Genomic DNA, 25,939 nt, shown 5'->3' with positions numbered 1-25,939 from the left:
TCATTTTCAATTCATTTTCAAGATGAGAGTTATGGTTTATGAGAGTTGAGAACATGACAACGCATGACAATGTGTGCTCATCAGAGGGGTTATTTTTATACCGGGAAACAAAAGATTATTTTTCCCCAAATAAAGCAGAAGCGTCAAACTAAATGTCGCTGTCAGTCTTTTGTCCTCACAAGCCAATATTTCATGTTCATCCATTTGTATTGCTTGTCCCTCTCAGCTTTGCATTTAATTTCAAGACACAATTATAATTAATCATATAAAATAAGGTTTAATAATGCACAGAAAACGTTTTAATTCAAATGAATAGGAAAGCATGTAACTCAATGTGTTGCACTTTCATACATGCTGACTTCGGCATACACGACACTGCTCTCTTGTGGCTAAAAGGTGTAATTGCACAAATAAAGTCAGTGGGCTGTTGTTGCCCCTCCCAGCTTGATGCGTGTGACGTAAATATAAATACATTTGTTGACGTAATCTTGTCACCAACGACTATTTTAATGTTGGGCTTCCAATCTTCGCTTTGAAGTCACATTTGTCTTCCAGACGCCATCACGCTCTACAAACATAAAAGGGGCACGTCACTATCTAGATGTCACGTGACACCAGTCAGCTGACATCAGGCGCCCTCCTGATTTGCTGTTGCTCCTTTTCGCGCAAAAATGATATTTAAAGCAGGTAAAAAATAATCAACTGCATTTTTATGGGCCTGCTGTAATGCAAGCAGCCCATATTATTATTGCTCGTACTTCAAATTGTATTTATTATTATAGTTCCGCACATTTCTCTCGGGATTAATACGAGACGGATCGGCCAACGAACCTCCACAAAAGTTATACCGACTGGGTGTAACGTACAAGGTCGGCTGTAACGTACAAGGTCAGTTATATAACATACTGTCTCGCACCGACTGCACAACTTTTATTTGGGAACATTTCGTGTTACTAGTGATGGGTTGATGAGGCGTCATGTTTCGACACATTGAAAAACTGTATTGATACTGTGTCACTAAATACTGACATCTGCTGGACATTAAAAATCCCTACAGGCAACCTATGGACCGACTCAACTGACACTGATTTTATGACTTAGTATATACAATAATATAAACCAATTAATTGTATATCATTTAGGATTATTTCTAATCTTACAGTCAATAAATAATGAGATGATTGATTGATTGAAACTTGTATTAGTAGATTGCACAGTACAGTACATATTCTGTACAATTGACCACTAAATGGTAATACCCAAATAAGTTTTTCAACTTGTTTAAGTCCATCCATCCATCTTCTTCCGCTTATCCGAGGTCGGGTCGCGGGGGCAGCAGCCTAAGCAGGGAAGCCCAGACTTCCCTCTCCCCAGCCACTTCGTCTAGCTCTTCCCGGGGGATCCCGAGGCGTTCCCAGGCCAGCCGGGAGACAGTCTTCCCAACGTGTCCTGGGTCTTCCCCGTGGCCTCCTACCGGTTGGACGTGCCCTAAACACCTGCCTCGGGAGGCGTTCGGGTGGCATCCTGACCAGATGCCCGAACCACCTCATCTGGCTCCTCTCGATGTGAAGGAGCAGCGGCTTTACTTTGAGTTCCTCCCGGATGGCAGAGCTTCTCACCCTATCTCTAAGGGAGAGCCCCGCCACACGGCGGAGGAAACTCATTTCGGCCGCTTGTACCCGTGATCTTGTCCTTTCGGTCATGACCCAAAGCTCATGACCATAGGTGAGGATGGGAACGTAGATCGACCGGTAAATTGAGAGCTTTGCTTTCCGGCTCAGCTCCTTCTTCACCACAACGGATCGATACAACGTCCGCATTACAGAAGACGCCGCACCGATCCGCCTGTCGATCTCACGATCCACTCTTCCCTCACTCGTAAACAAGACTCCTAGGTACTTGAACTCCTCCACTTGTTTAAGTCGGGGTCCACGTTAATCAATTCATGGTAAAAAGGTAATAATTTCGAGCTGGATTTGAGCTAGTGCCCTAAAGAACTCAGCATGAGGAACTAAAGTCCTCCACTCTACCAACGGAGCTATCGAAGAGATTAATGGTTACCGCTTTTTATAGTGGGATGGTTGTGTGGGTGGGACAATGCTGGAAACTTTGAGAGAACAGGATGAAACGACAAGGAAATGAACACAAATACCCTTTTTTCCGATATATGGTCAAAATATTCCCACACGGCGGAAATGATCTCCGACGACGATAAATACTGAAATCCCAACTCCGTGTTCTTTAGTAATGTGACACAGGAGGAAATAGTAACAATTGTGAAAAACTGTAAATCTAAGACTTCAACTGATTGTAACGGAATTGTTATGGAAACGATAAAAAAAGGTTATTGAAGAGATCTCAGGACCATTAATGTATATTAGTAACCTATCATTTCAAACAGGTACATTTCCAAACAAAATGAAAACAGTTAAAGTTGCACCAATTCATAAGACTGGAGACAAACATCTATTTACAAATTACAGACCTTTTTCGAATTAAACTCATACTCATACTCACCAATTACAAATGACCAACAACAGAAGTGTGGCGATTCTGTTGGCAGCAGCATCTCGTTGACCAGGGGCGCTCACACTTTTTCTGCAGGTGAGCTACTTTTCAATTGACCAAGTCGAGGAGATCTACCTCATTCCTATTTATAATTTATATTTATTTATTTATGAAAGAGACATTTTTGTTAACAAGTTAACGGTGTTTAATGATAATACAAACATGTTTAACACACATAGATTCCTTTCTTTCATGAAGACAAGAATATAAGTTGGTGTATTTGATTCTGATGACTTGCATTGATTGGAATCAGACAGTGGTGCTGATAACGTCCGCATTTTCAAATGGAGGGAAAAAAAAGTCCTCCTTTCTGTCCAATACCACATGAAAGTGGTTGGATTTGGCATCTCCTTTGTCCAACTTGCATACTCGTTTTTAAACACTTTGTTATGAGAGTAGCATATGTGTGTGGCCCTTTAATGTCTGGTAGCAGGTGAGTGACGTCAGTGAGTGTGCGGGTGGGCAAGCAAGTGAGAAAGCGGTCGCTGAGGGCGGGGGAGAAATACATTGGCATCAAACTCCGTAGCTTGCTAGCTTGTGCACGCTAGCTTTCTGAGACTCTTATTTTGTTAGCACAGGCAGGATGAAACAGGTCTTTTATGGTGAAGACAGGAACTGTGCAGTCGGTCTTTAGAGTTTTGACAGTAGGTACGGAGTCTCTAGAAATAAAATGTGTTTCTCTGCGTTCGCCCTGTTAGTGATGTTTTTCTTAAATATGAGCTCGCAGCAGCCAGCGTCATCTCACAAGATCCTCGGGTGCCGAGAATGTCAAACAACTGACGAAAGTGAAGTCTTGGTATGATTGATGATTGCTCTTTTTTATGTCTATTTTTTTAATGCTTGGCTTGAGATCGACTGACACACCCTCCGAGATCGACCGCGATCGACGTAATGCCGACCCCTGTCGTTGACAAATGCACTTCCTTACAAACACAGTTTGGCGCGCAGGCGTCAGTTCGACACAGGTCGCGAATCGGTCACGTGACCGAAACAACTCACGATCGGTCACGTGACTTTCGAAAAGCAGTACGCGCACCGACACAGGGTTTTGCTCTACGGGCTTGACGCATGCGCCGATGCATCGGTGTTGCCGGACCCATCACTACGTGTTACCATGGCGACGATATTCACGAATAGAAAAAAATGGGCCAATTTAATGGGTACATAACCTTTTTAAAGGAGGATTGCTTTGAGACTAACGCCAAAAGGCCAAGGTTACCTCCTCTTGTAGCTCAGCCCTTCTTTCACGTAGCTCGGCGCTTAACGTCTTTTTCTTCTCACGCTTGTCTACTTTAACCATGGCTAAAACGTTTTCACGTCCAATGGTTGGTTTTTGGCTGGATGGCCATTAGAAGGAGGCGAGCGACGTTAGGGGTTTCCCATTAAAAGCGGATGGCGTACAGTTAGTTTACTAGAACAGTGGTTCTCAAATGGGGGTACGAGATTTTTTTAAATATTCAAAAATATCAACAATTCAAAAATCATTTATAAATATATTCATTGAATAATACTTCAACAAAATATGAATGTAAGTTCATAACCTGTGAAAAAACAATGCAACAATGCAATATTCAGTGTTGATCGCTAGATTTTTTGTGGACTTGTTCCATAAATATTGATGTTAAAAATCTATTTTTTTGTGGAGAAATGTTTAGAATTAAGTTCATGAATCCAGATGGATATCTATTACAATCTCCAAAGAAGGCACTTTAAGTTGATGATTACTTCTGTGTAGAAATCTTTATTTATAATTGAATCACTTGTTTATTTTCAACAAGTTTTTAGTTATTTTTATGTTTTTTTCCAAATAGTTCAAGAAAGACCACTACAAATGAGCAATATTTTGCACTGTTATACAATTTAATAAATCACAAACTGATGACATAGTGCAGTTTTTACTTCATCTCTTTTTTTTCAACCAAAAATGCTTTGCCCTGATTAGGATGTATTTGAATTAAAAACATTTTCACAGTGGGTACATCACTGAAAAAAGGTTGAGAACCACTGTACTAGAGAGTGGAACTTCCAAAAATACACTTTTTCTTTGGTGAGCAACCTGTCCTCACGGCTACTTCTTTTATCCCACTGTCTTGTGTTTTGCTGTAAACATTGACACACATGTCCTTTCTTAGGAAATCCCCCTTTTATGGATGTCATCTGTCCCATTTAGCTTCTGTTGGCCCTCAATGCCAAGAAAGTCAGCTAAATCTCTCATTGGCTCCAATGTTAAATGTCGGCTCTAAAAACCACAAAAATTCACATTTTCCTACTCGCTTTATTGGAAATTTGAGAACACCTGAACATTTCCCAAACCCCTGAAGCGCTCACGGTCTTTACCACTTCTTTTAGAATATGTAGACTATTTTGGTAGAATATCTAATTATAAAATAAACTGGTCCAAAAGTGAACTTATGTTCCTAGGAGATAATGTTAAAAACAGTCAAAACCCAGTAAAAGTTGCAGAAAACTATATATCCTATCTTAGCTTAAAAATATGAAAAAAAGTATGAATCATTACTAAAATTGAACTTTACTGAAGCCTTTGAGAAACTGAAAAGGTGTATTGAGTATTGGAAGACCCTACCTGTCAGGTTCACACACCGATGACATCTATTAAACAAGAAAAGAACCAAGGAAATAAACAGAGACATAATTAAATTTTGCTCAATTTGAGGAGAGACGTGATGACCTGTAACCTCGTACAGTGTCACCCACGCGCTGGCGAAAGATGGTACGACACCTCTTTTTATTTGGACTTTCCCTGTTTGGATAATATCTGTTTCTAAAGGAATGGGGGAGGGGGGTATGTAAACAGCCATTGTTTTTGGTCACATTAACACAAAAGAAAAAGATGCCTTGGGCTTGGGCTGGTCCTGGATTGAGCTTGGGCAAGTCTTGGATCACAATAGATAATCTCCCTCCCGTCTCGTCCCATCGTACACAATGGATTTTTCCAAGGCTTTGGCTTGGTGCAACAAACACAGCCTCTTGTGTGTTCATTGGGAACACAGAGAACGTGAAGTTTTTTGAAAATTAACACAAAAAAAATTCTGACAATACCCCACTCTGTTAGGTAGAGCGAATGCTATCAAAATGACCACCCTACCAATATGTATCTCTCTTTCAAAATTTACCAATTCTAATTCCTGCAGATTTTTTCCCCCCAAAATTAAATTTTTAGTTCAAGATTTTGTGTGGAGATACAAAAAACGCAGAAAATCAAAAAAGCACTTATTCAGATCTACAAAGGAAGGGTGACTTGGTCTTCCAATGTTCAAAAAGTATTACTGCGCATCAAATCTGAACGCAATGACCCATTGGAAGATGGGGTTCCCAAAGAATGAATCACTCAATTCTGCTTCCTTGTGGCTGAAATTGGAACTGCAGTCATTAGTTAAACATTACACATCATTGCTGTCTCTAATTTTTACTAAACCAGTCTCTTCTATTAAATCAACAAGCCAAAGTGTAGTAGTAAAACATTCTATCAAAATTGTTTCTCCAATAAAAAAAACAATTGAGTATGTCCAATATAAGTATGTAGTCACCAATCTGTCACAATCATGCATTTATTCCATCGATCCATCCATCCATCCATCATCTTCCGCTTATCCGAGGTCGGGTCGCGGGGGCAGCAGCCTAAGCAGGGAAGCCCAGACTTCCCTCTCCCCAGCCACTTTGTCTAGCTCTTCCCGGGGGATCCCGAGGCGTTCCCAGGCCAGCCGGGAGACATAGTCTTCCCAACGTGTCCTGGGTCTTCCCCGTGGCCTCCTACCAGCTGGACATGCCCCACACACCTCCCTAGGGAGGCGTTCGGGTGGCATCCTGACCAGATGCCCCAACCATCCTCAATAACAGACATAATTAAGTGCTACTCAAATGGAAGTAAATGCATAAGACATTTATTTTGAGGACAGTCTTGCGTCATTTGAACAATTGCGAATCAAATTCAATTTGTCCCAATTCAGTTGGTTTCGAAAGACATGCACCTGGGGATAGGTTGATTGGCAACACTAAATTGGCCCTAGTGTGTGAATGTGAGTGTGAATGTTGTCTGTCTATCTGTGTTGGCCCTGCGATGAGGTGGCGACTTGTCTAGGGTGTACCCCGCCTTCCGCCCGATTGTAGCTGAGATAGGCGCCAGCGCCCCCCGCTACCCCGAAAGGGAATAAGCGGTAGAAAATGGATGGATGGACAGTTGGTTTCGCTATTTACAGGTAAAAAAAAATGTGGTAAAGAAAACATTTCAAAGTCTCAGTTGGTAAATGAAAAACACCCTGTCTTAGAATTACAAAATGTATCACCTACAATTGAAAAGCTTATCACCAAGTTTGCCAGCTGCTTCATTATGCCCATTACATCAGCAGACGGTGTTAAAAGAGCATGGGAACAGGAAATAATAACAATACCCAAACAGCAATGGGAACGGACACTCTCAAATTCACAATTGCTCAATTAACGGTACACATAGGCTCATGCAGTTTAAAGTGATTCATCCTTTTTACTCCAAAGTCTTATTACACACATTTTATCCTGTTACATCTCTACTTTGTGATAATCAGCTGAAGGATCACTGTCTCATTCGTTCTGGGAATGTCCAATTATTCAATCTTTTTGGTTCAGCATCTTCTTTTACTCAGGGGTATATCAGAGAAAACTTGTCCCTGACTGGGATATAATCTTGTTTGGGTGGTCTTCAGAAACACAAAAACGTTTAAAATCTATTACAGCTGTGTTGCTTCTCGGGACGGACTTGGCCAAAAGACTCATTCTCAAAGAGTGGAAAACCCCATCTACACCCAACAACAGGAACTGGTTAAATGAACTTGTGAATGTAATGACTCTACAAATATGAATAAAGGGGAACTAACCTGGAAACCTTTACTGAGATATTGAATCATAACTTATACTGTAGACATTTAAAATAATTGCCGTATCTTTTTTGTAGTTTTATTCCTTTTTTATTATTGTTATTTTCTGTATTGATCTCACACTACTATTGCTTTGTGTCACTTTAGATCTGGTTTTGTCACAATTTACTTGCTTTTTTTTGTGACTTTTTTTTTGCATCTGATCAAGTTCTGTGACTTTCTTCTTTTTTAAGTGTGAACGGTGGAGAGGTCCTCGGTAGGTGATCTTGTGATCACTTCCTGAGGATCCTTGATGCCGAGGAATATTCATCCATCTTGCTATGGTCTGGATATCCTGCTGATTCTGAGCCAGAACAGGATGGATGGATATATACAATACCTGGGTATTTTTTCTAATGTTCATACTGTAAACCTTGAGTTGTTAAAATCCAAGAACACCTCTCTCCTCAAGTGTGCATGTGAGTGTGTATGAGTGGATGTGTGCCTGTACGAAGGGTCTGCGTGAGCAAAGTATGACTGTCAAATGTGATTTTAACTTTAAAATGTTGCATACTCCTGATGGTGCAGTTCATCGGTGTTCTGTCAAGAGTAGCAGGAAGCACAGTGTCATGAGATGATGTGAGCTCAGCAAACAAAGAGAAGCTCTCATAAGTTTTTATTTGTTTGTTTTTTATCATCATCTTATTAAAACTTCTTTGTCTGTTTACATGTGTCACCAGAAGGAGAAGTCACCGTAAGTGTTCAATGACTGAAATGATGGAAGAAAGTCTTCAAGTTTGCCATGATTGATGGTAGTGAGCTAGACAGGGCAGTGGGCTGCACTGCATTTGTTTACCGAGTCGACACATAATGTACACGATTTGCTGTTCCTCAATTTTATGTGTTCTGATTGGAAAAATGCACCATATTTTTTTCAAAAGTATACAAATACACATGCACCATAAGGAGTAGTAAATACTTTATTTTGTAGTGGGGAATGTTAGAAATGGTTTGATCAATTGAAATAAGTCAAACAAAAAACAATGGTAGGTATGAAAAACTAACCTATTATTAACCATCTGGAATGGACATATTCTGTCTTTAAGTAAAAGTGGAGTGGATAGGCTCCAGGCACTCCCAAGATCCCGAGAAGGACAAGCGGTAGGAAATAGATGGAGTCGTAACTGTTTTTTTTTTTTTGGTACAATAAAACATTATTGTACGCAGTAACAAACTGACACGATTGTTACTAAATACTTTCTAATACAGTTCTGCCTTGGAGACTTTGTATGTATAAGTAACATGAGTAATATAATTATTAGATTTGTGTTTACATTGACAAATGTGCTGTTTTAGAGTGCAATATTGTTCAGTTTTTATTACGTATGTCTAGCTTGTCTGGTTTACTGTTTTGTAGCTGCGAGCTCCTGGGAAAATATTGCCTTCCATGTTTACCTTTTGTAAATGACTTGACGAAAATAGAAGAAAATAGTGCTTATCGGAGGACATTTAGATGTTAACTGGCTGTCCAGCTTTGCACAAGTAAACACGCTGCAGAACTGCTTGTACCTGACATATCACACATTTTACATGCACGCACATATCGATATTGGATAGGGACACAGACCCAAACACAAGCGAGCATCACAACGACTTCTATGACGATGAGTTTGTGTTGAATATAAAAGCAAACGCCATCTTGTTTGTCCTCTTCTTCACCTGGGAGACCTGGGAGTGACATTAGCAAACATCTAGAAGATTAAGCTGAACTCTGCAAGAGCATGGAAAGAAGTGGGAGGATTGTGAGGAGATGTTTGCGTCCATATGCACTTTTTCCGACTGTATGGTTAACGCGTCACTGCACGACTTCTTGTTTATTTTTAGCTGATCAACAGAATTGTTGTCTTGCAGAGGTTGTGAGTAATGGTCAACTTCCTGGGGATTGAGCATGAAAACATTCATTCTTGTTAATAATTTTTATTTTGTCAGCATCTTAAAAACCATACAACAAAAAAACCTGAAATTACAGCTCTTCCTTTCTCATTTGTTTTTGAGTAAGTCACGACACAGTAAGCCACTCTATTCTTCTTTGGCCAATGGCGTCGCAATGAAGAGATGGTCGTCTGTTTGCTGAATATACAACCCTTTGAACAATGCTACCTAATCTACACTGTAGCCCATGTTCTAGAAAAGTGCAAAAAATGGCGATTAACACAAAACCTTTCAGTACAAAACTATTTATTGATGGGCTCAGAAGGAGTGAATAAAGTTAAAGTAAGAATTGAGGAAGCCAGTGGGGTCTTCCAGCTGGGGGTAGTGACTGATGTGCTCATCTAAAACGCTGACTGTTGACCGCTGCACCAGCTTCCTGCAGGAACCACGGTGGACACTTAATACCTCTCTTGCACCGGTAGTATTTGGAAGTGAGAGTATTTCTAGATGGTGTGTTTCTACTTCTAACAGAACAAAGTGATGGTAGGCATGCTTTAATAGCATTAACCCAGCATGAAATAAGATATGAAGGTGGAAACAGGAAAGGTACTCACTGGTAAAGACGGATGAAGCGTGGATGCGGGTTGACTGGATCAAGGGGGCCATAGATCATGTGCACTGAAAGACAAAATGGAGGGCAAGGTTAGGCAGACATGGAGCGAGGCAACACTGTGGGCAGAGGTATTATAAACCACAGGAAATTATTAAAGTAAACGTATATTACAAACTATGAGCTACAGCGTTTACCTGATGCCATGTTGATACACATAGCAAAAGTGCCAAACTTTCCCCCAGATTATCCCAATATACTTGTGGTAGCAGGGGCGTGGCTAGGGTTGTGGCCTATGTTACATTTTTGTATAATTTGCATAATTAGAGATCCATCCATTTCCTACCGTTTATTCCCTTTTGAGATGATGCATATATTTTCTATAAAAGGCTAAATATTTTTATCGATTTATTAAAAATCAAATATGTGTTATTAGTATTAACATATATCGTTCTCTTATGTCGTTTTGCCCTATTTTTCAATTGTTGCTGCTTGTTGTAAAATGCAACAGGCTTCACTAAATGTACATGTACATACATGTATGTATGTATATATATATGTATATATATATATATATATATATATATATATATGTATGTATGTATTTTTATTTTGGTCCTGTCCAGCTTCTCAGGCAAATCACATAGTTGATGTAGATGCCCATATCGGCTGTTCAGATTTACTTTACAAAAGAGAAGTGTAAGACAATTCTTGTGTTGCCTTATTTGTGTTTGACTTAATTAAATGTATGTATATTATCATTTAGTGCTAAACTAAAGTCTTAACAAGCTGCTATGCTTCGTACTGCCTCTGCGTCGGTCAGTATGTCTCTGCAACACTCAGCATTGTCCCACCCACACAACCATCTGATTGGTCACATGTTGAGCAGTAACAGCCAATCAGCAGTGCGTATTCAGAGCGCATGTAACAGCCAATCAGCAGTGCGTATTCAGAGCGCATGTAACAGCCAAAGAGCAGTGTGTATTTAGAGCGGTAACAGCCAATCAGCAGTTAAGTATTCAGAGCGCATGGAGTCAGTGCTCACGGCAGAGGGAGGCAGAGAGGAGAGATGGTGCGGGTTAGCAGAAAGGTGTTTAGCAGGTGAGCATAATGCAGCAGACTCTCCCCAAATTATAATAATCACCTCCCAGTCAACTACAAGTAACATCACTATGAGCCTGTTGACGTTCTAGAAACATAAGCAGCAGCTCAGCTCGCTTGCAGTCCTTGAGGTGAAAGCCAATTGGCTTTTAGCGTAACGTTAGCTCAATTTGTGTAAATGCGTGCGAGTGTGTTACGGACAGCAAAGCCCTGTCTGTCTTAGAGAAAGACAAGCATTATTGACCTCCAGTTAACAACCAAGTTATTTCACTTTACCTTGTTCTGTGTTGAAGCAGCAAAAAAGGGCATTATGTTAAATGAAAAGTTTCTGTCTCTGATAGTTGATAATATTGTAAGTGCATCATAAAGCCTACATGAACTCCATGATGTTCAGGGATGAATAGTCTCTTCTATTGCTATTGTACTATTTTTTCAGCTATAGTTACATTAATCATTAGTAATGTTGCAGCCTGGTTTTGAATGGCAGGGTCCCTGCTATCACATATTGATAAAAATATAACATTTACATAATACAAATTTACTACAGATGCTGTAATAAATTAAGCATGATGAGTTGAGCATATGTCAGCATGTGGCCCCACTTTTAACTCTTTTTTTCAAACGCTTATTTACAGGAAGTCATCAATTTGACTTAGTCAAATTAATGTTTTTATTTCACAGAAAAAATATCGAGATATATATTGTATATTGCCATTCAGCATACGGAGCGGAAAACAGAACCAAAAATGTTAGGCTTCTTTACCAACAAACCCGACCTACTTCATCACAGTGTAGTGTATTGGCCCCCCAGGCAGCGATTAGATGGAGACATGATGGTGGCGACACTGTTCCCTCCACCCAGCCCCTTCCCCGTCCGTCCGTCCCGGGGGACGCCCCCTTCCCCCTGGACAGACGCTACTTTAAACACTATATATATACACATACATATGTATGTAACATAAAACATTTTTAAAGGTAAGCATCATTTTTAAGTGGCGGCTTTTTTTTTGTCATAGCTGTTTGCATGTGGGGTAAACCTTGAATGCTGTGAAGGTTTATGTTTTCACTTACAGGGTACAAAGGTGGATGTGAGGGAACCAACCCATCTGTCTCTGTGCTTTAACCTCTGGTTGATGTACTGCAGAACACTGAAAACAAAACAAAATAAAAAAATGATTCAATTTTCCTATGATAAACAGTAATATTTTAGAGAAATCTTAATCTCCCACGCCGAATAATTTGGTTAAGAAAATCAAATCCAATCCACTTTATTTATATAGCACATTTAGCCAACAAAATGTTTTCAAAGTGCTGCAGAACAATATTAAAAACAATATTCAAATAATATCATGAGCTCCACCAATGACTGAATAAAAATAAAAAAATGAATACATATAAAACCCATACAAAAACAATATAAAATAAATATGATTAAAAACGAAATTAAAGGGTAAAACCAATTAAAACAGTAAACAGAAATGAAAATGTTAAAAACACTGGACAACAGAGGACCACACAACTCACGTAGTGTTAAAAGCCAGAGATCAAAAATGGGTCTTAAGACGAGACTTAAAACATTAAAAGCCTACTAAAACCCACTACTACCGACCACGCAGTCTGATAGTTTATATATCAATGATGAAATCTTAACATTGCAACACATGCTGAAATCCTGCTGAAAACGTCTCGGTATGACGACGCCTCCGCGTGACGTCACAGATTGTGGAGGACATTTTGTGCCAGCATCGTGCCCAGCTATTAGTCTGTTTTCAACGCAAAATTCCACAGTATTCTGGACATCTGTGTTGGTTAGTCTTTTGCAATTTGTTCAACGAACAATGGAGACATCAAAGAAGAAAGCTGTAGGTGGGAAGCGGTGTATTGCGGCCGGCTTTAGCAACACAAACACAGCCGGTGTTTTATTGTTTACATTCCCGAAAGATGCTTTACTACGGAACAGAGATGTCAAGCGAACACGGTTGGATTGGACCACACACACAAAGTACGGTGTATCATGCAGCGATCATTTTTACCATTCTGTATTCTGAAGGCGATCTATGTTGTGTGCTACTCCAGCATTAATATCAGCAGCGTCCTCCTGACCGTCACCATCAGCGTCGAGTTCAAAGCGGTATGGCTCTATTCCTTGTTGCGGTTGGGACTGGCCGAGTGGTCCTGCCATCCCCACGGCTGCCACGGCGCCTCTCACCGCATCTTCCCTATCTGATTCGCTCCCACTGCCCTTTAGTCTTTTTTTTTTTGTTCTTTTTTTCTTTCTAGTCCTTCACTCTCACTTTCTACATCCACAAATCTTTCATCCTCGCTCAAATTAATGGGGAAATCGTTGCTTTCTCAGTCCGAATCGCCCTCGCTGCTGGTGGCCATGATTGTAAACAATGTTCATATGTGAGGAGCTCCACAACCCGTGACGTTACGTGCATATCGTCTGCTACTTCCAGTACAGGTAAGGCTTTTTTATCAGCACCAAAAGTTGCAAACTTTATCGTCGATGTTCTTTGCTAAATCCTTTCAGCAAAAATATGGCAATATCGCGAAATGATCAAGTATGACACATACAATGGACCCGCTATTCCCGTTTAAATAAGAAAATCACATTTCAGTAGGCCTTTAAAACACTCTACTGTGGAAGCAGTTTGAATATGGAGATGCAGAGTGTTCCAGAGCTTAGGGCCGACCACAGAGAAGGCCCTGTCTCCCCTAGTTTTAAGTCTGGTCTTGGGCACCACGAGCTGGAGCTGGCTCTCGGACCTCAGAGCGCGCCCAGGATTGTAAGTTTGGATGAGGTCCGAGATATAATGAGGTGCCAGTCCATGTAAAGCTTTAAAAACAAAGAGCAAGGTTTTAAAATCAATTCTAAAATGAACAGGAAGCCAGTGCAAACTCTCAAGGATTGGGGTTACATGCTGACGTTTCCTGGCCCCTGTTAAAAGTCTTACTGCCGCGTTCTGGACTAACTAAATGTTAATGTAAATTGCCACAAATACACCAAGAGTGAAAGCTACTAGAATCTAAGCCATGTTTACTTCCGTGAACATAAGAAAGCATGTGTAACATTATGGCATCATTTGCATATGCGAGCTACTTGAGTTACTTTTCTGTTTACTTTGGAACTTTCGTTTTGTAGTGAACAACTACACGACAAGATCAGGGTTAGTAAAATCACCCTTTAGTGTGTACATAGCCTAAGAACCTTAATGTAAACACACACCTGTCCAAAACCAGGTTTCCATCATTGTATCGCAGACCCGTCCACATGTCCCAGAATTCTGCGTCGGTGGGTTGCGTGTACGGCCCAAAAACCTCCCCGATTCTGCCAGTGTACAGAAACAACAAGAGTGAGTTTTGTACATGTTTGAGATGTAACAATATGAAAATGTCATATCAGTTATTGTGACCAGAATAATCAGTTAACAGTATCACAATATTGTTGAAAGTGCTCCAAAACGACAGACTTAAATATTTTAATTGTAGTCCATGAGCCAAAACCCTAAAATTGGCCTCCTGCAATCAAACAGGTGGGCAAAAAGTTGGGATTGGCCAAGCATTTTGAAGGTTCACTGCAGTGTCAATTTTCCGAGTTGATTTGAAACAATAAAATATGTTCATTTTTTAGTTTTGTTGTGATTACAACTGTACTGATGTCGGTTATATTATTTTGGTAAGTCAGCAGCAAAGCCTTAATGATAATGTCATCTTTACTCATTACATCTTAACCTTCTTAACTTTGGATGTGTAAATAAACCAATAAAAATGTCACCCTGTATAATGTGATTCACAAAAGTCCTCTCTTAGCTACTTCCCACTAAGAGCGGTATTAAAGACAATTTATTTACTTGCTCGCTCATGCACCCAGAGGAATTGGCGCCAATTGGTGGTTCAAACAAATATTATCTGCAGGGCCTTTTGGCACCTGCAAAGGTGATATAAATCAGTAGTGGCACACAAATGATGAAATTTGTAACATTGGAGAATAACCACTATTGGTAAATAGCATTTTTATGGTCAAAATCGTGAATTAATTCTAAATATTGTTAAGATACTCCTTTGCAAATGTTATCATGCCAATTAATAATGTGGACATAGGAATAAGAAAATTGCAACAATTTTCCCTTCCGATTGCGACTCGTAGTCTGGCTCATAGACTTTTAGGAATGCACCGATCAATCAGTATCAGTCGATTTTCGTGAAAAAGTCTATGATCCCTCTTACCGATTAGCATTTTTCAATTCCGATCAACTAACTCTAATCTCCTCTGGCTGACACTGTATTTATTTTTAGTCCTGTGGCTGACATGCGGCTAACAGCTAATTGTGTGTCTCCGTGAACAGTGTGTAGCTGTTTCTTTAATATAAAAAGAATCATCTCCATTACATCAAATAAATTGCATTTCTTAGTGTCTCAAGAATAATCATCAAGTATAACTGGACGACAAGGATAAACATATTACACACCAAGAAAAAGCCAGAAGCAGGCATGCTAAAAGTTAAGCATTACCACAAAGCTACCTTTAAACAGCATAAGAATAGGTGCTTTTTAAAGTTTAAGAAGTGTAAAAGGAAGCACGTTATAGTAGAAAAATAGCGGTTATGTCAACAAATTAACAAATAAATGAATATGAGTTACAGAGAAGATAACATAGTAGGTGTGTCAGTATTAGGAATGTAACGACTAAGGATATTTAAGACAACCGCAGTAAAAGTCCTGATTGCTATTATTACGTTTTTACATTAAAAATTATGGAAAAAAAAACGTAATTGATAACTGCACTTTGATAAACTCAGAAACCAACTAGCGCTAGCTTGCTAACTTAAAACCTGACATAAAAACAAGAGACAATAATTTATTTTTAAATAAAGAAACGACATACACCAATCTAAGCTTACATAAACACATTGTTGTTTGAGCAACTAAGTAATTCAATTGTGCACATTGAATCTACAAGCTGTGCTCTCGAGACAGGAAGATCATTCTACACTCGGAGGAATACAAAACAAAGGTGTTCTTATGGTGCGTTCAAGGACTGCTGAACAGAGTAGGACAATACCCGCCAGAAATAAAAAAGAATATTACATTTTATTTGTTACACACATTTCATTTAAAAAACAACAACTTAGTGATACAGTGCAAACCAATATTTAAAAGAATTAAAGCCTGATTAAAACTTAAAACATACTAAGACTAAAACACTATCGGTGAAACATACGCAATACAAAACATGAAAAACAGTGGGTTCTATTTATTTTAGTTATTTAAAAAAAAATAACTTAGTCAAAAGAGTTCAGTGTGTTTATCATTACTGTTTTAGCACATTCAACTATACTGAGATAATATTAATCATGATAATTTTGGTCACAATATTTGTGATATATGTTCATATGGTTACATCAAGGAGAAAATGACACGAAATAGGAGAGCAATTCGATACATAAATTGGTTGTACTGATACCAAGGGTAGTATCAGTATGTGAACAAATACTAGAGTGAGTTATTTTCTCAAAATCTTTTTTGTTGTTTTTGTTGATGTTGTCAAATTCAGGGAGTAAATCCCTGGACACAGATTTGAATGAAAAATAGATAGTAGGTTTTACTTATGTTTAGTGTCTACATTGACTTTATTTTTTATCAAACAATTATTTAAAATACTAGAGAATAAGGAACTAGTTTAAATATTGTGTTGATGTTTTCAAACCCCTAGTATCACTCATTAAAGTACAATGAAATGTTTACAGTTAATACATTTCATCGATATTGGTACCGGACAATCTTACTCATGGATGATCAGTACTGGAATCGTCAGCATAATCAGAATGTCCCTTATTTGAAACAATTTGCAGTGATTTATTTCTTTAAATGTATCTTCTTCCATTCAGATTTGGAGTAAGATATTTGCTAGCTGCTTCTCAAGGATTCGAGCAGTTTTGCCGTAAATTAATCTAAAGTAAAATAATTAATCACGTTTTTACGATAATTACAATTAAACGGTAATACTATCCCTCACCGCGGTTTATCATTTTACCCTTAAATGTTCCATTCTTTGTTGGTATAGAAAATGTCTTGCTGGAATAGACTGACCCCTTCTGGAAGATCTTGTAGTTGGTGAGACGCATAAGGACTGGAGCCAGGAAACTGGAGTCCTTGAGGAGCTTTGGGAGACAAAATGGATCTCACTGTAACAAGATGTCATCAATTAAAGTGACCCAATTAAGGTTGTGTGGAAGGGCTATAACTGGACTGACCATCTGCAGCAGGCGAGGGTGGTGGGCTTCTGGAAATAAGCCTGTGGGAACCCCAAGAGAACTAGGTTACAATGGTGAACCAGAACTTTTCAGAATATGTGTGTAGAGAAAACTTGCCTCCATTGGAGAGACACAGGCTGTTGATGGTGAGGTGACCAGTGCGGTTCTGGTCACTCCTGTCCCAAAGAGATAAATAGACAGTGAAAACATTTCAGTCCTCTAGAATGAGAACCTTTGTTGTAACCAAACTGACCTGTAGAGCAGCTCAAGCGCCACTGTGTCTCCATAGTCATGTGAAACCAGGTTGACGCGCTGATTGGCCAGACCTATGTGAGCCAGCAGGGCTTCCACCATGCTAGCTTGCTCAAAGATGGAGTACTTGTGTGGTCGCTAAGCAAAACAAATTGACTAATAAAAGGTAATATGTTGATTGACAGATTGGCTTACTCACAGGCTTGTCGCTGAAGCCAAAACCCAAGAAGTCTGGGGCTATGACCCGGTTGAAGTGCTGAGTGAGAGGCTCCCAAATCTATTAGACATTTTGTTATGATTACAAAAACATTAACCAAGCGTTGTATATTTTGGTGATTTCACCTTGTTCCAGTCATAGCTGGAGGTGGGGAAGCCGTGGAGAAGGACGACGATGTCAGAGCTCCCCAAAGCGCCATGGGAGTCTGTTGGGGACACACACCCACACACAAACCTTGCAATGACTGACTTGGACAATGGAGGGCAGCAGAAGCATTTTATGAAAAATGAGAAATACACTAGTGATGCTTTTTGAGGCTGACAACCTGCTCGTTTCTCTCAGTTAAACAAAGTGATTGTAGATTATTATTGAAAAAACAAAGCACAATATTTCCAGAATAAATATACATTTACATACATCAGTGAGGTGTGGCACTGACTCTTTTTTATTAAACTTTCAATTCTCGTGCTCTAATCAATGCTGAACACCCTGGCATAAACACTCTACGCTGTTGGTTAGGGCCACGGCCCCCAGGGGGCCACACATGATTATGGCGACAGGTCACTTGATTGTTCGATCATCACTTGGTTGGTGCGCTCTGCAGGTGTCTGCTTGTTCTACTCTGATGGACTGAATTATGTCATAGATCAAATTAAATTAAACTTGTTTCCGCTAAACTTCTATTCTGTTCTGAGTAAACATGTCTTTTAATAGTTTAAATTTGGTTTAGCAGCATCGCGACCGTGTCCGTTCAAAAGATAAATTGCAAATTTATCATCCCTTTGAATGCCACCATTGTGATAGGTGAACATATTTCTAAATCAATCATGCTACTTAAACTTATAATGTAACCAAACGTTCCCTAATAATAGCACATCTAAAAACACCATTAGTTTTTGTTCCAATTTATTGTGTTTTGTTTACTTTTTCAAATAATACTGAAGCGGCATAGAAGTTTAGAATGGGCTTCAGTGCGGTAAAAGATAATTAACAGTTTTCTGTTCCCCTTTGACTTATCAACAATTTGTGTTCCCTTTCATATGAATGTATCTGGAATATAAACACGACTATTGAACATATTGGAATGAACTGAATTGTAGTTATACATTTAGTCTTTTTGTTTATTGTTCTTACGTGATAATTTTTAGTGAATACAAATCTTTACACAACTTGTAAAATATGAATTATACATTATTTAAGAATCCATCCATCCATCCATTTTCTACCGCTTATTCCCTTTCGGGGTCGCGGGGGGCGCAGGCGCCTATCTCAGCTACAATCGGGCGGAAGGCGGGGTACACCCTGGACAAGTCGCCCCCTCATCGCAGGGCCAACACATTAAATATCCAATTATAAACATACTTGAACTACTTTGCTAGTTGTGTATTTAATGCAGTCAGTCAGGCTCTCATAGCCAAATGCACTGATGGTTACTAAGAGTGATATATTGCTGTTAATTGGATCTCCGCAAAGTAGGATTTGAACGATGCTGTTTATTAATAAAAAAAAACACTATCATTCACCTGCAAAACCTTTTGTCACTTTGTTGTAAATATAATTTTATTATTTTGATTGCGGTTTTACCTATGCCAGCATAGGTACGCCCCCACCCCCTTACTGTACAGCACCCTGCTGTAGATGTATTTTTGTTTTATCAATCGAATATCAATAATCCTCGTGGTTAGAGTGTTCGTCCTGAGATCGGTAGGTTGTAAGTTCAAACCCCAGCCGAGTCATACCAAAGGCCATAAAAATGGGACCCATTACCTCACTGCTTGACACTCAGCATCAAGGGTTAGAATTGGGGATTAAATCGCCAAAAATGATTCACGGGTGTGGCCACCGCTACTGCTCAATGCTCCCCTCACCTCCCAGGGGGTGATCAAGGGTGATGGGTCGAATGCAGAAAATAATTTCACCACACCTAGTGTGTGTGTGACTATCATTGGTACTTAAACTTTTAACATATGATGTCAAGCTTACATTAAACACCTGGCGACGAGGAGTAAGAAAAAAATAATTTCAGTTCATCCAGGACATCTCGAAAGGGGAAAGGGGTATGCTGCTTGCAAATTTTGTACATCAGACCTCTCCATTGAGGCAGCACGGTGGCACAGGGGTTAGTGCATGTGCCTCACATAACGAAGGTCCTTAGTAGTCCTGGGTTCAATCCCGGTCTCGGGATCTTTCTGTGTGGAGATTGCATGTTCTCTTGTGACTGCGTGAGTGCCAGCACCCCCCGCAACACCGAATGGGACAAGCGGTAGGAAATGGATGGATGGATGGACTTCTCCATTGAACAGGGTGGCCGAACAGATATATTTATTCATGAACAGATTTTTTATATATATATATATATATATATATATATATATATATACACATATACATATATATATATATACACCGGTATATATATTAGGGCTGCAAATCTTTGGTTGTCCCACGATTCAATTCAATATCGATTATTGAGGTCACGATTCAATTCAAAATTCAAAATGCATATGCATCTACGGTTACGGCTGTATGTTAGAATTGTCTTTATAATGCAGCGAGTTAATCCGTTTTGGAGTGGGGGAGGGTTTGATTATGGGGGAATTGTATGAATATTGTTACCTGTGTAGAAGATGTCGCTGCCTCTGAAGGTGAACAATCTGCCAGCATTGTGCCACTTCTGGAGCGCAGGTGATAGTTGAGGCGGCGGGATGTGCAGGTAGACGGCCAGCAGCGGGACGCAGATCAGTAAGACATGTAACCACCACTCTTTCATTGTGGAGAGTTTATGGAAGACGGGAGGTCATGCCTGCCTCCCCTAAGACGACAAAAATAACATGAGAAGTCAAACGTGTGGCGTTTGAACCCCTAATACTAGTACTAGTATACATGCCGGTGTTGTACCGAAATCTGTTACCCATCGGAATTTGTAACTCCAGGGGGCGATGTTCCCATGGCGTTTGTTTGATGGTTAAACGGCAAGGCCAAGAAGGAGAAGAAGAATGCTTGCATAAATGGCGTAAACTATCCTTTATGCTGAAACGTCAGTTGTCAGAATTTCAGCATTAATAAATTACACATATTATTGAAATCAATGACTTACTTTCATTGGAATATGAGTCCATTGTATCAGCTGTTGATTCTCTCTCTCACACATACATTTTCCAATATAGAGAAGGCTATACATACACATGCGGTTGTTCTGTTTGTTGTGGCTATATGTTCCATATTCTTAAGCCAGGCACCTCAAATACCATTTCCTGCCCTTTTTAAACACCCCCTCCCTTCATCTCCATACACTTTTTCTCATTTGGACCCCCAGAATCAGGACGCACTAGGGTTACATTTTTCGAAAAGCTGTGACTTGGCCGTCAGATTTCGAGACCTTACTGTATGTTCCCTATTCTTAAGCCTGGCACCTCAAATACCATTTCCTGCCCATTTTACACCCTCAACACTTCATTTCCATACACTTTTTCTCATTTGGACCCCCAGAATCGTGACGCATGATCGGGTTACATTTTCTGATAAGCAGTGACATGGCCGACAGCTTTTGAGACTTCACTGCATCTTTCAGCATTTATAATACAGATTTTTATTAAAATACATATACCCTAACCATAAAACTAAACTAAGCAGAAACAGAGCTAAACAGAAACCATCCATCCATCATCTTCCGCTTATCCGAGGTCGGGTCGCGGGGGCAACAGCCTAAGCAGGGAAACCCAGACTTCCCTCTCCCCAGCCACTTCGTCTAGCTCTTCCCGGGGGATCCCGAGGCGTTCCCAGGCCAGCCGGGAGACATAGTCTTCCCAACGTGTCCTGGGTCTTCCCCGTGGCCTCTTACCGGTTGGACGTGCCCTAAACACCTCCCTAGGGAGGCGTTCGGGTGGCATCCTGACCAGATGCCCGAACCACCTCATCTGGCTCCTCTCGATGTGAAGGAGCAGCGGCTTTACTTTGAGTTCCTCCCGGATGGCAGAGCTTCTCACCCTATCTCTAAGGGAGAGCCCCGCCACACGGCGGAGGAAACTCATTTCGGCCGCTTGTACCCGTGATCTTATCCTTTCGGTCATGACCCAAAGCTCATGACCATAGGTGAGGATGGGAAAGTAGATCGACCGGTGAATTAAGAGCTTTGCTTTCCGGCTCAGCTCCTTCTTCACCACAACAGATCGGTACAACGTCCGCATTACTGAAGATGCCGCACCGATCCGCCTGTCGATCTCACGATCCACTCTTCCCCCACTCGTGAACAAGACTCCTAGGTACTTGAACTCCTCCACTTGGGGCAGGGTCTCCTCCCCAACAGAAACCATTTTTTTTTCAAATATATTTTGGAATTCAAATGCAACATACAATCATAACTTATTTTTCTAATACAGAAATGAAAGGCCTACTAAAACCCACTACTACCCACCACGCAGTCTGATAGTTTATATATCAGTGATGAAATATTAACATTGCAAGAAATGCCAATACGGCCTTTTTAGTTTACTAAATTACAATTTTAAATTTCCCGGGAGTTTTGTCCTGGAAACGTCGTGTAATGATAACGTGTACGCAAGACGTCACGGGTTTTTAGGAAGTATGAGCGCTGCACACACACACAGCTAAATGTCGTGTGCTTAAACGGCATAATTACACAGTATTTTGGAGATCTGTGTTGCTGAATATTTTGCAATTTGTTCATTTAATATTGGAGAAGTCACAGTAGAAAGATGGAGTTGGGAAGCTTTAGCTTTTAGCCACACAAACACACTGTGATTCCTTGTTTAAAATTCCTGGAGGTGGAACGTTACTATGGATCAGAGCGCGGTCAAGCGAACATGGATCAAGACGGAATGTCAACCAGCAGGTTTCGGTGAGAAAATTGTGGTTAAAAAGTCGCTTCTTACCGAAGAAAAGCTGAGCTTGTGTCGTCCATGCAGCTGCCGTCCACTCCCCTGAGACACTGCGCGTCAACACACCCGTGGAGACACCCTTCCGACTATCAGGTACTATTAAACTCACTAAAACACTAGCAACACAATAGAAAGATAAGGGATTTCCCAGAATTATCCTAATAAATGTGTCTAAAAACATCAGAATCCGTCCCAATCGCGTTTATTTTTTTTACTTTTTTTTTTTCTAGTCCGTCGCTATTAATATCCTCAAACATGAATCTTTCATCCTCGCTCAAATTAATGGGGAAATTGTCGTTTTCTCGGTCCGAATAGCACTTTTTGTTGGAGGCTCCCATTATAAACAATGTGAATACGTGAGGAGCCGTTACACTTGCGACATCATCGTCTGCGACTTCCGGTAGAGGCAGAGCTTTTGTCTTAGCACCGAAAGTTGCGAACTTTATCGTGGATGTTCTCTACTAAATCCTTTCAGCAAAAATATGGCAATATCGCGAAATGATCAAGTATGACACATAGAATGGACCTGCTATCCCCGTTTAAATAAGAAAATCTCATTCCAGTAGGCCTTTAACATGGTATGTTCCTGGCATGCATCAACTATATCCCTCCTCCTTGGGGTTTCTCACACACAAGCTGTGGTACCATCGCCCGCACCGCTCGCACTGGATCAGAAATGAATGCATTTGGTCAAGTGTATCAGTTCAATGTAAATCAATATGTTAATTGATCCATCCATCCATCATCTTCCGCTTATTCGAGGTCGGGTCGCGGGGGCAGCAGCCTAAGCAGGGAACCCCAGACTTCCCTATCTCCAGCCACTTCGTCTAGCTCTTCCCGGGGGATCCCGAGGCGTTCCCAGGCCAGCCGGGAGACATAGTCTTCCCAACGTGTCCCGGGTCTTCCCCATGGCCTCCTACCAGCTGGACGTGCCCTAAACACATCCCTAGGGAGGCGTTCGGGTGGCATCCTGACCAGATGCCCGAACCACCTCATCTGGCTCCTCTCGATGTGGAGGACCAGCGGTTTTACGTTGAGCTCCTACCAGATGTCAGAGCTTCTCACCCTATCTCTAAGGGAGAGCCCCGCCACCCGGCGGAGGAAACTCATTTCGGCCGCTTGTACCCGTGATCTTATCCTTTCGGTCATGACCCAAAGCTCATGACCATAGTTGAGGATGGGAACGTAGATCGACCGGTAAATTGAGAGCTTTGCCTTCCGGCTCAGCTCCTTCTTCACCACAACGGATCGATACAACGTCCCCATTGCTGAAGACGCCGCACCGATCCGCCTGTCGATCTCACGATCCACTCTTCCCCCACTCGTGAACAAGACTCCTAGGTACTTGAACTCCTCCACTTGGGGCAGGGTCTCCTCCCCAACCCGGAGATGGCACTCCACCCTTTTCCGGGCGAGAACCATGGACTCGGACTTGGAGGCGCTGATTCTCATTCCGGTCGCTTCACACTCGGCTGCGAACCGATCCAGTGAGAGCTGAAGATCCCGGCCAGATGAAGCCATCAGGACTACATCATCTGCAAAAAGCAGAGACCTAATCCCGTGGCCACCAGACCGGATCCCCTCGACGCCTTGGCTGCGCCTAGAAATTCTGTCCATAAAAGTTATGAACAGAATCGGTGACAAAGGACAGCCTTGGCGGAGTCCAACCCTCATTGGAAACGTGTCCGACTTACTGCCAGCAATGCGGACCAAGCTCTGACACTGATCATACCTGCCACAATAAGACAGTCCGGTACTCCATACTCTCTGAGCACTCCCCACAGGACTCCCCGAGGGACACAGTCGAGTGCCTTCTCCAAGTCCACAAAGCACATGTAGACTGGTTGGGCAAACTCCCATGCACCCTCAAACACCCTGCCGAGAGTATAGAGCTGTTAATTGATTAAATACATTATATTGATTGATACAAAACAATATTAGTATATCAATATCAATTGGCTTCTTTCAGTGGCTGATGTTAAACAAATGTGGCAAGGGATAATATTGTTTGTTTTCTTATCAAGATATCTTACCCAGTCAGTGGTATCACTTTTGGGGCTCCCACAAATCTCTTCCTCTCATCAACAGCTGATACAACAGACTCATGCTATAATGAAAGAAAGTCAATGATTTCCAGAATATGTGTAATTTATTAATGCTGAAATTCTGACAACTGACGTTTCAGCATTACGGATAGTTTACGCCATTTACGCAATGCTGAAATTCTGACAACTGACTTTTCAGCATTAAGGATAGTTTACGCCATTTACGCAAAACATCAAACAAACAAACGCCATGGGAACATCGCCCCCTGGAGTTACAAATTCCGATGGGTCACAGATTTCGGTACAACACCGGCAGGCTAGCTTCAAAATAATGTCGATTGTTTAGGCAGGGCTAGTAAGATTTAACAAAAAAGTATCCCTACATGACCGAATGTCTTACAATGTGTAATACTGTAGTGTTAGGGAAACATGTAGATAGTTTAGGGCTTTTGAAACTCACATTAAAAAGTCGAACGGCAGTCAGGAGAGGACCTTCGAACTGTGATTAGCTTCTATCCGTCGCACACACAGTACAAGCAGAGCAGAGACAAGTTACAAAAAGAGGAGGTCTCACTCCTCTTGCCTTCCATCGCTACTAGTATTCAGTCTCGCCTATATAAATGTATTTACTTCAGTTCCATATCCACACATGTAAACATGTGACATAGCGTGTTTTACTACATAATATTGTTGCTGCTGTTTTGTAGCGCACCTGACATCAGTAGTTATGCAAAGAGAGTGTGGCTCTTCGTCGCAATACACGTTCTTTGATTGTTCGGGCATTACAGGATCACAGAGAAGAAGTGATAACAGACGTCTGCTGCCCTCTATTGGTGTATTTGTGTAGTACACGTCAGTAAGTAAATTTCTGTTTCAATATATTGGTTAAAGGGGGCTTCACGGTGGCAGAGGGGTTAGTGCGTCTGCCTCACAATACGAAGTTCCTGCAGTCCTGGGTTCAAAATCCAGGCTCGGGATCTTTCTGTGTGGAGTTTGCATGTTCTCCCCGTGAATGCGTGGGTTCCCTCCGGGTACTCCGGCTTCCTCCCACTTCCAAAAGACATGCACCTGGGGATAGGTTGATTGGCAACACTAAATTGGCCCTAGTGTGTGAATGTGAGTGTGAATGTTGTCTGTCTATCTGTGTTGGCCCTGTGATGAGGTGGCGACTTGTCCAGGGTGTACCCTGCCTTCCGCCCGATTGTAGCT

General features: G+C 41.0%; 1 protein-coding gene across 3 annotated transcripts; it reads right to left on the bottom strand.

Annotated features, from left to right (window-relative positions):
- Nucleotides 1-317: 317 nt before the first annotated feature.
- Nucleotides 318-25,338, bottom strand: mest (mesoderm specific transcript). Of its 3 annotated transcripts, none has more exons than XM_061912233.1 (12): nt 25,191-25,338; nt 20,404-20,599; nt 17,913-17,992; nt 17,770-17,847; nt 17,572-17,708; nt 17,436-17,494; nt 17,319-17,359; nt 17,155-17,225; nt 14,291-14,392; nt 12,133-12,209; nt 9,965-10,028; nt 318-568 (listed from the first exon to the last, which is right to left on the bottom strand). In XM_061912233.1, the coding sequence occupies exons 2-12, from the start codon at nt 20,555-20,557 to the stop codon at nt 562-564; spliced, it is 870 nt and encodes a 289-aa protein (XP_061768217.1). In that variant the 5' UTR covers nt 20,558-20,599; nt 25,191-25,338; the 3' UTR covers nt 318-561. The 3 variants fall into 3 exon arrangements, with proteins under 3 accessions (XP_061768217.1, XP_061768215.1, XP_061768216.1); XM_061912231.1 differs by lacking the exon at nt 318-568 and adding an exon at nt 9,380-9,786; XM_061912232.1 differs by lacking the exons at nt 318-568; nt 14,291-14,392 and adding an exon at nt 9,380-9,786.
- Between the last annotated feature and the right edge of the window lie 601 nt (nt 25,339-25,939).

The sequence above is a fragment of the Nerophis ophidion genome, linkage group LG10 (genome assembly GCF_033978795.1).
Source record: "Nerophis ophidion isolate RoL-2023_Sa linkage group LG10, RoL_Noph_v1.0, whole genome shotgun sequence".
Classification (NCBI taxonomy): domain Eukaryota; kingdom Metazoa; phylum Chordata; class Actinopteri; order Syngnathiformes; family Syngnathidae; genus Nerophis; species Nerophis ophidion.
This window is presented reverse-complemented; position numbering and strand designations above follow the sequence as displayed.

Excerpts from the sequence above, each read along its gene's own strand:
- mest (XM_061912231.1), bottom strand. The coding sequence starts at position 20,557 with ATGAAAGAGTGGTGGTTACATGTCTTACTGATCTGCGTCCCGCTGCTG. Across the intron at positions 17,848-17,912 it reads CCAGCTATGACTGGAACAAG|ATTTGGGAGCCTCTCACTCA; the intron begins GTGAAATCACCA and ends AATGTCTAATAG. Across the intron at positions 10,029-12,132 it reads CACATCCACCTTTGTACCCT|TGCACATGATCTATGGCCCC; the intron begins GTAAGTGAAAAC and ends TTTGTCTTTCAG.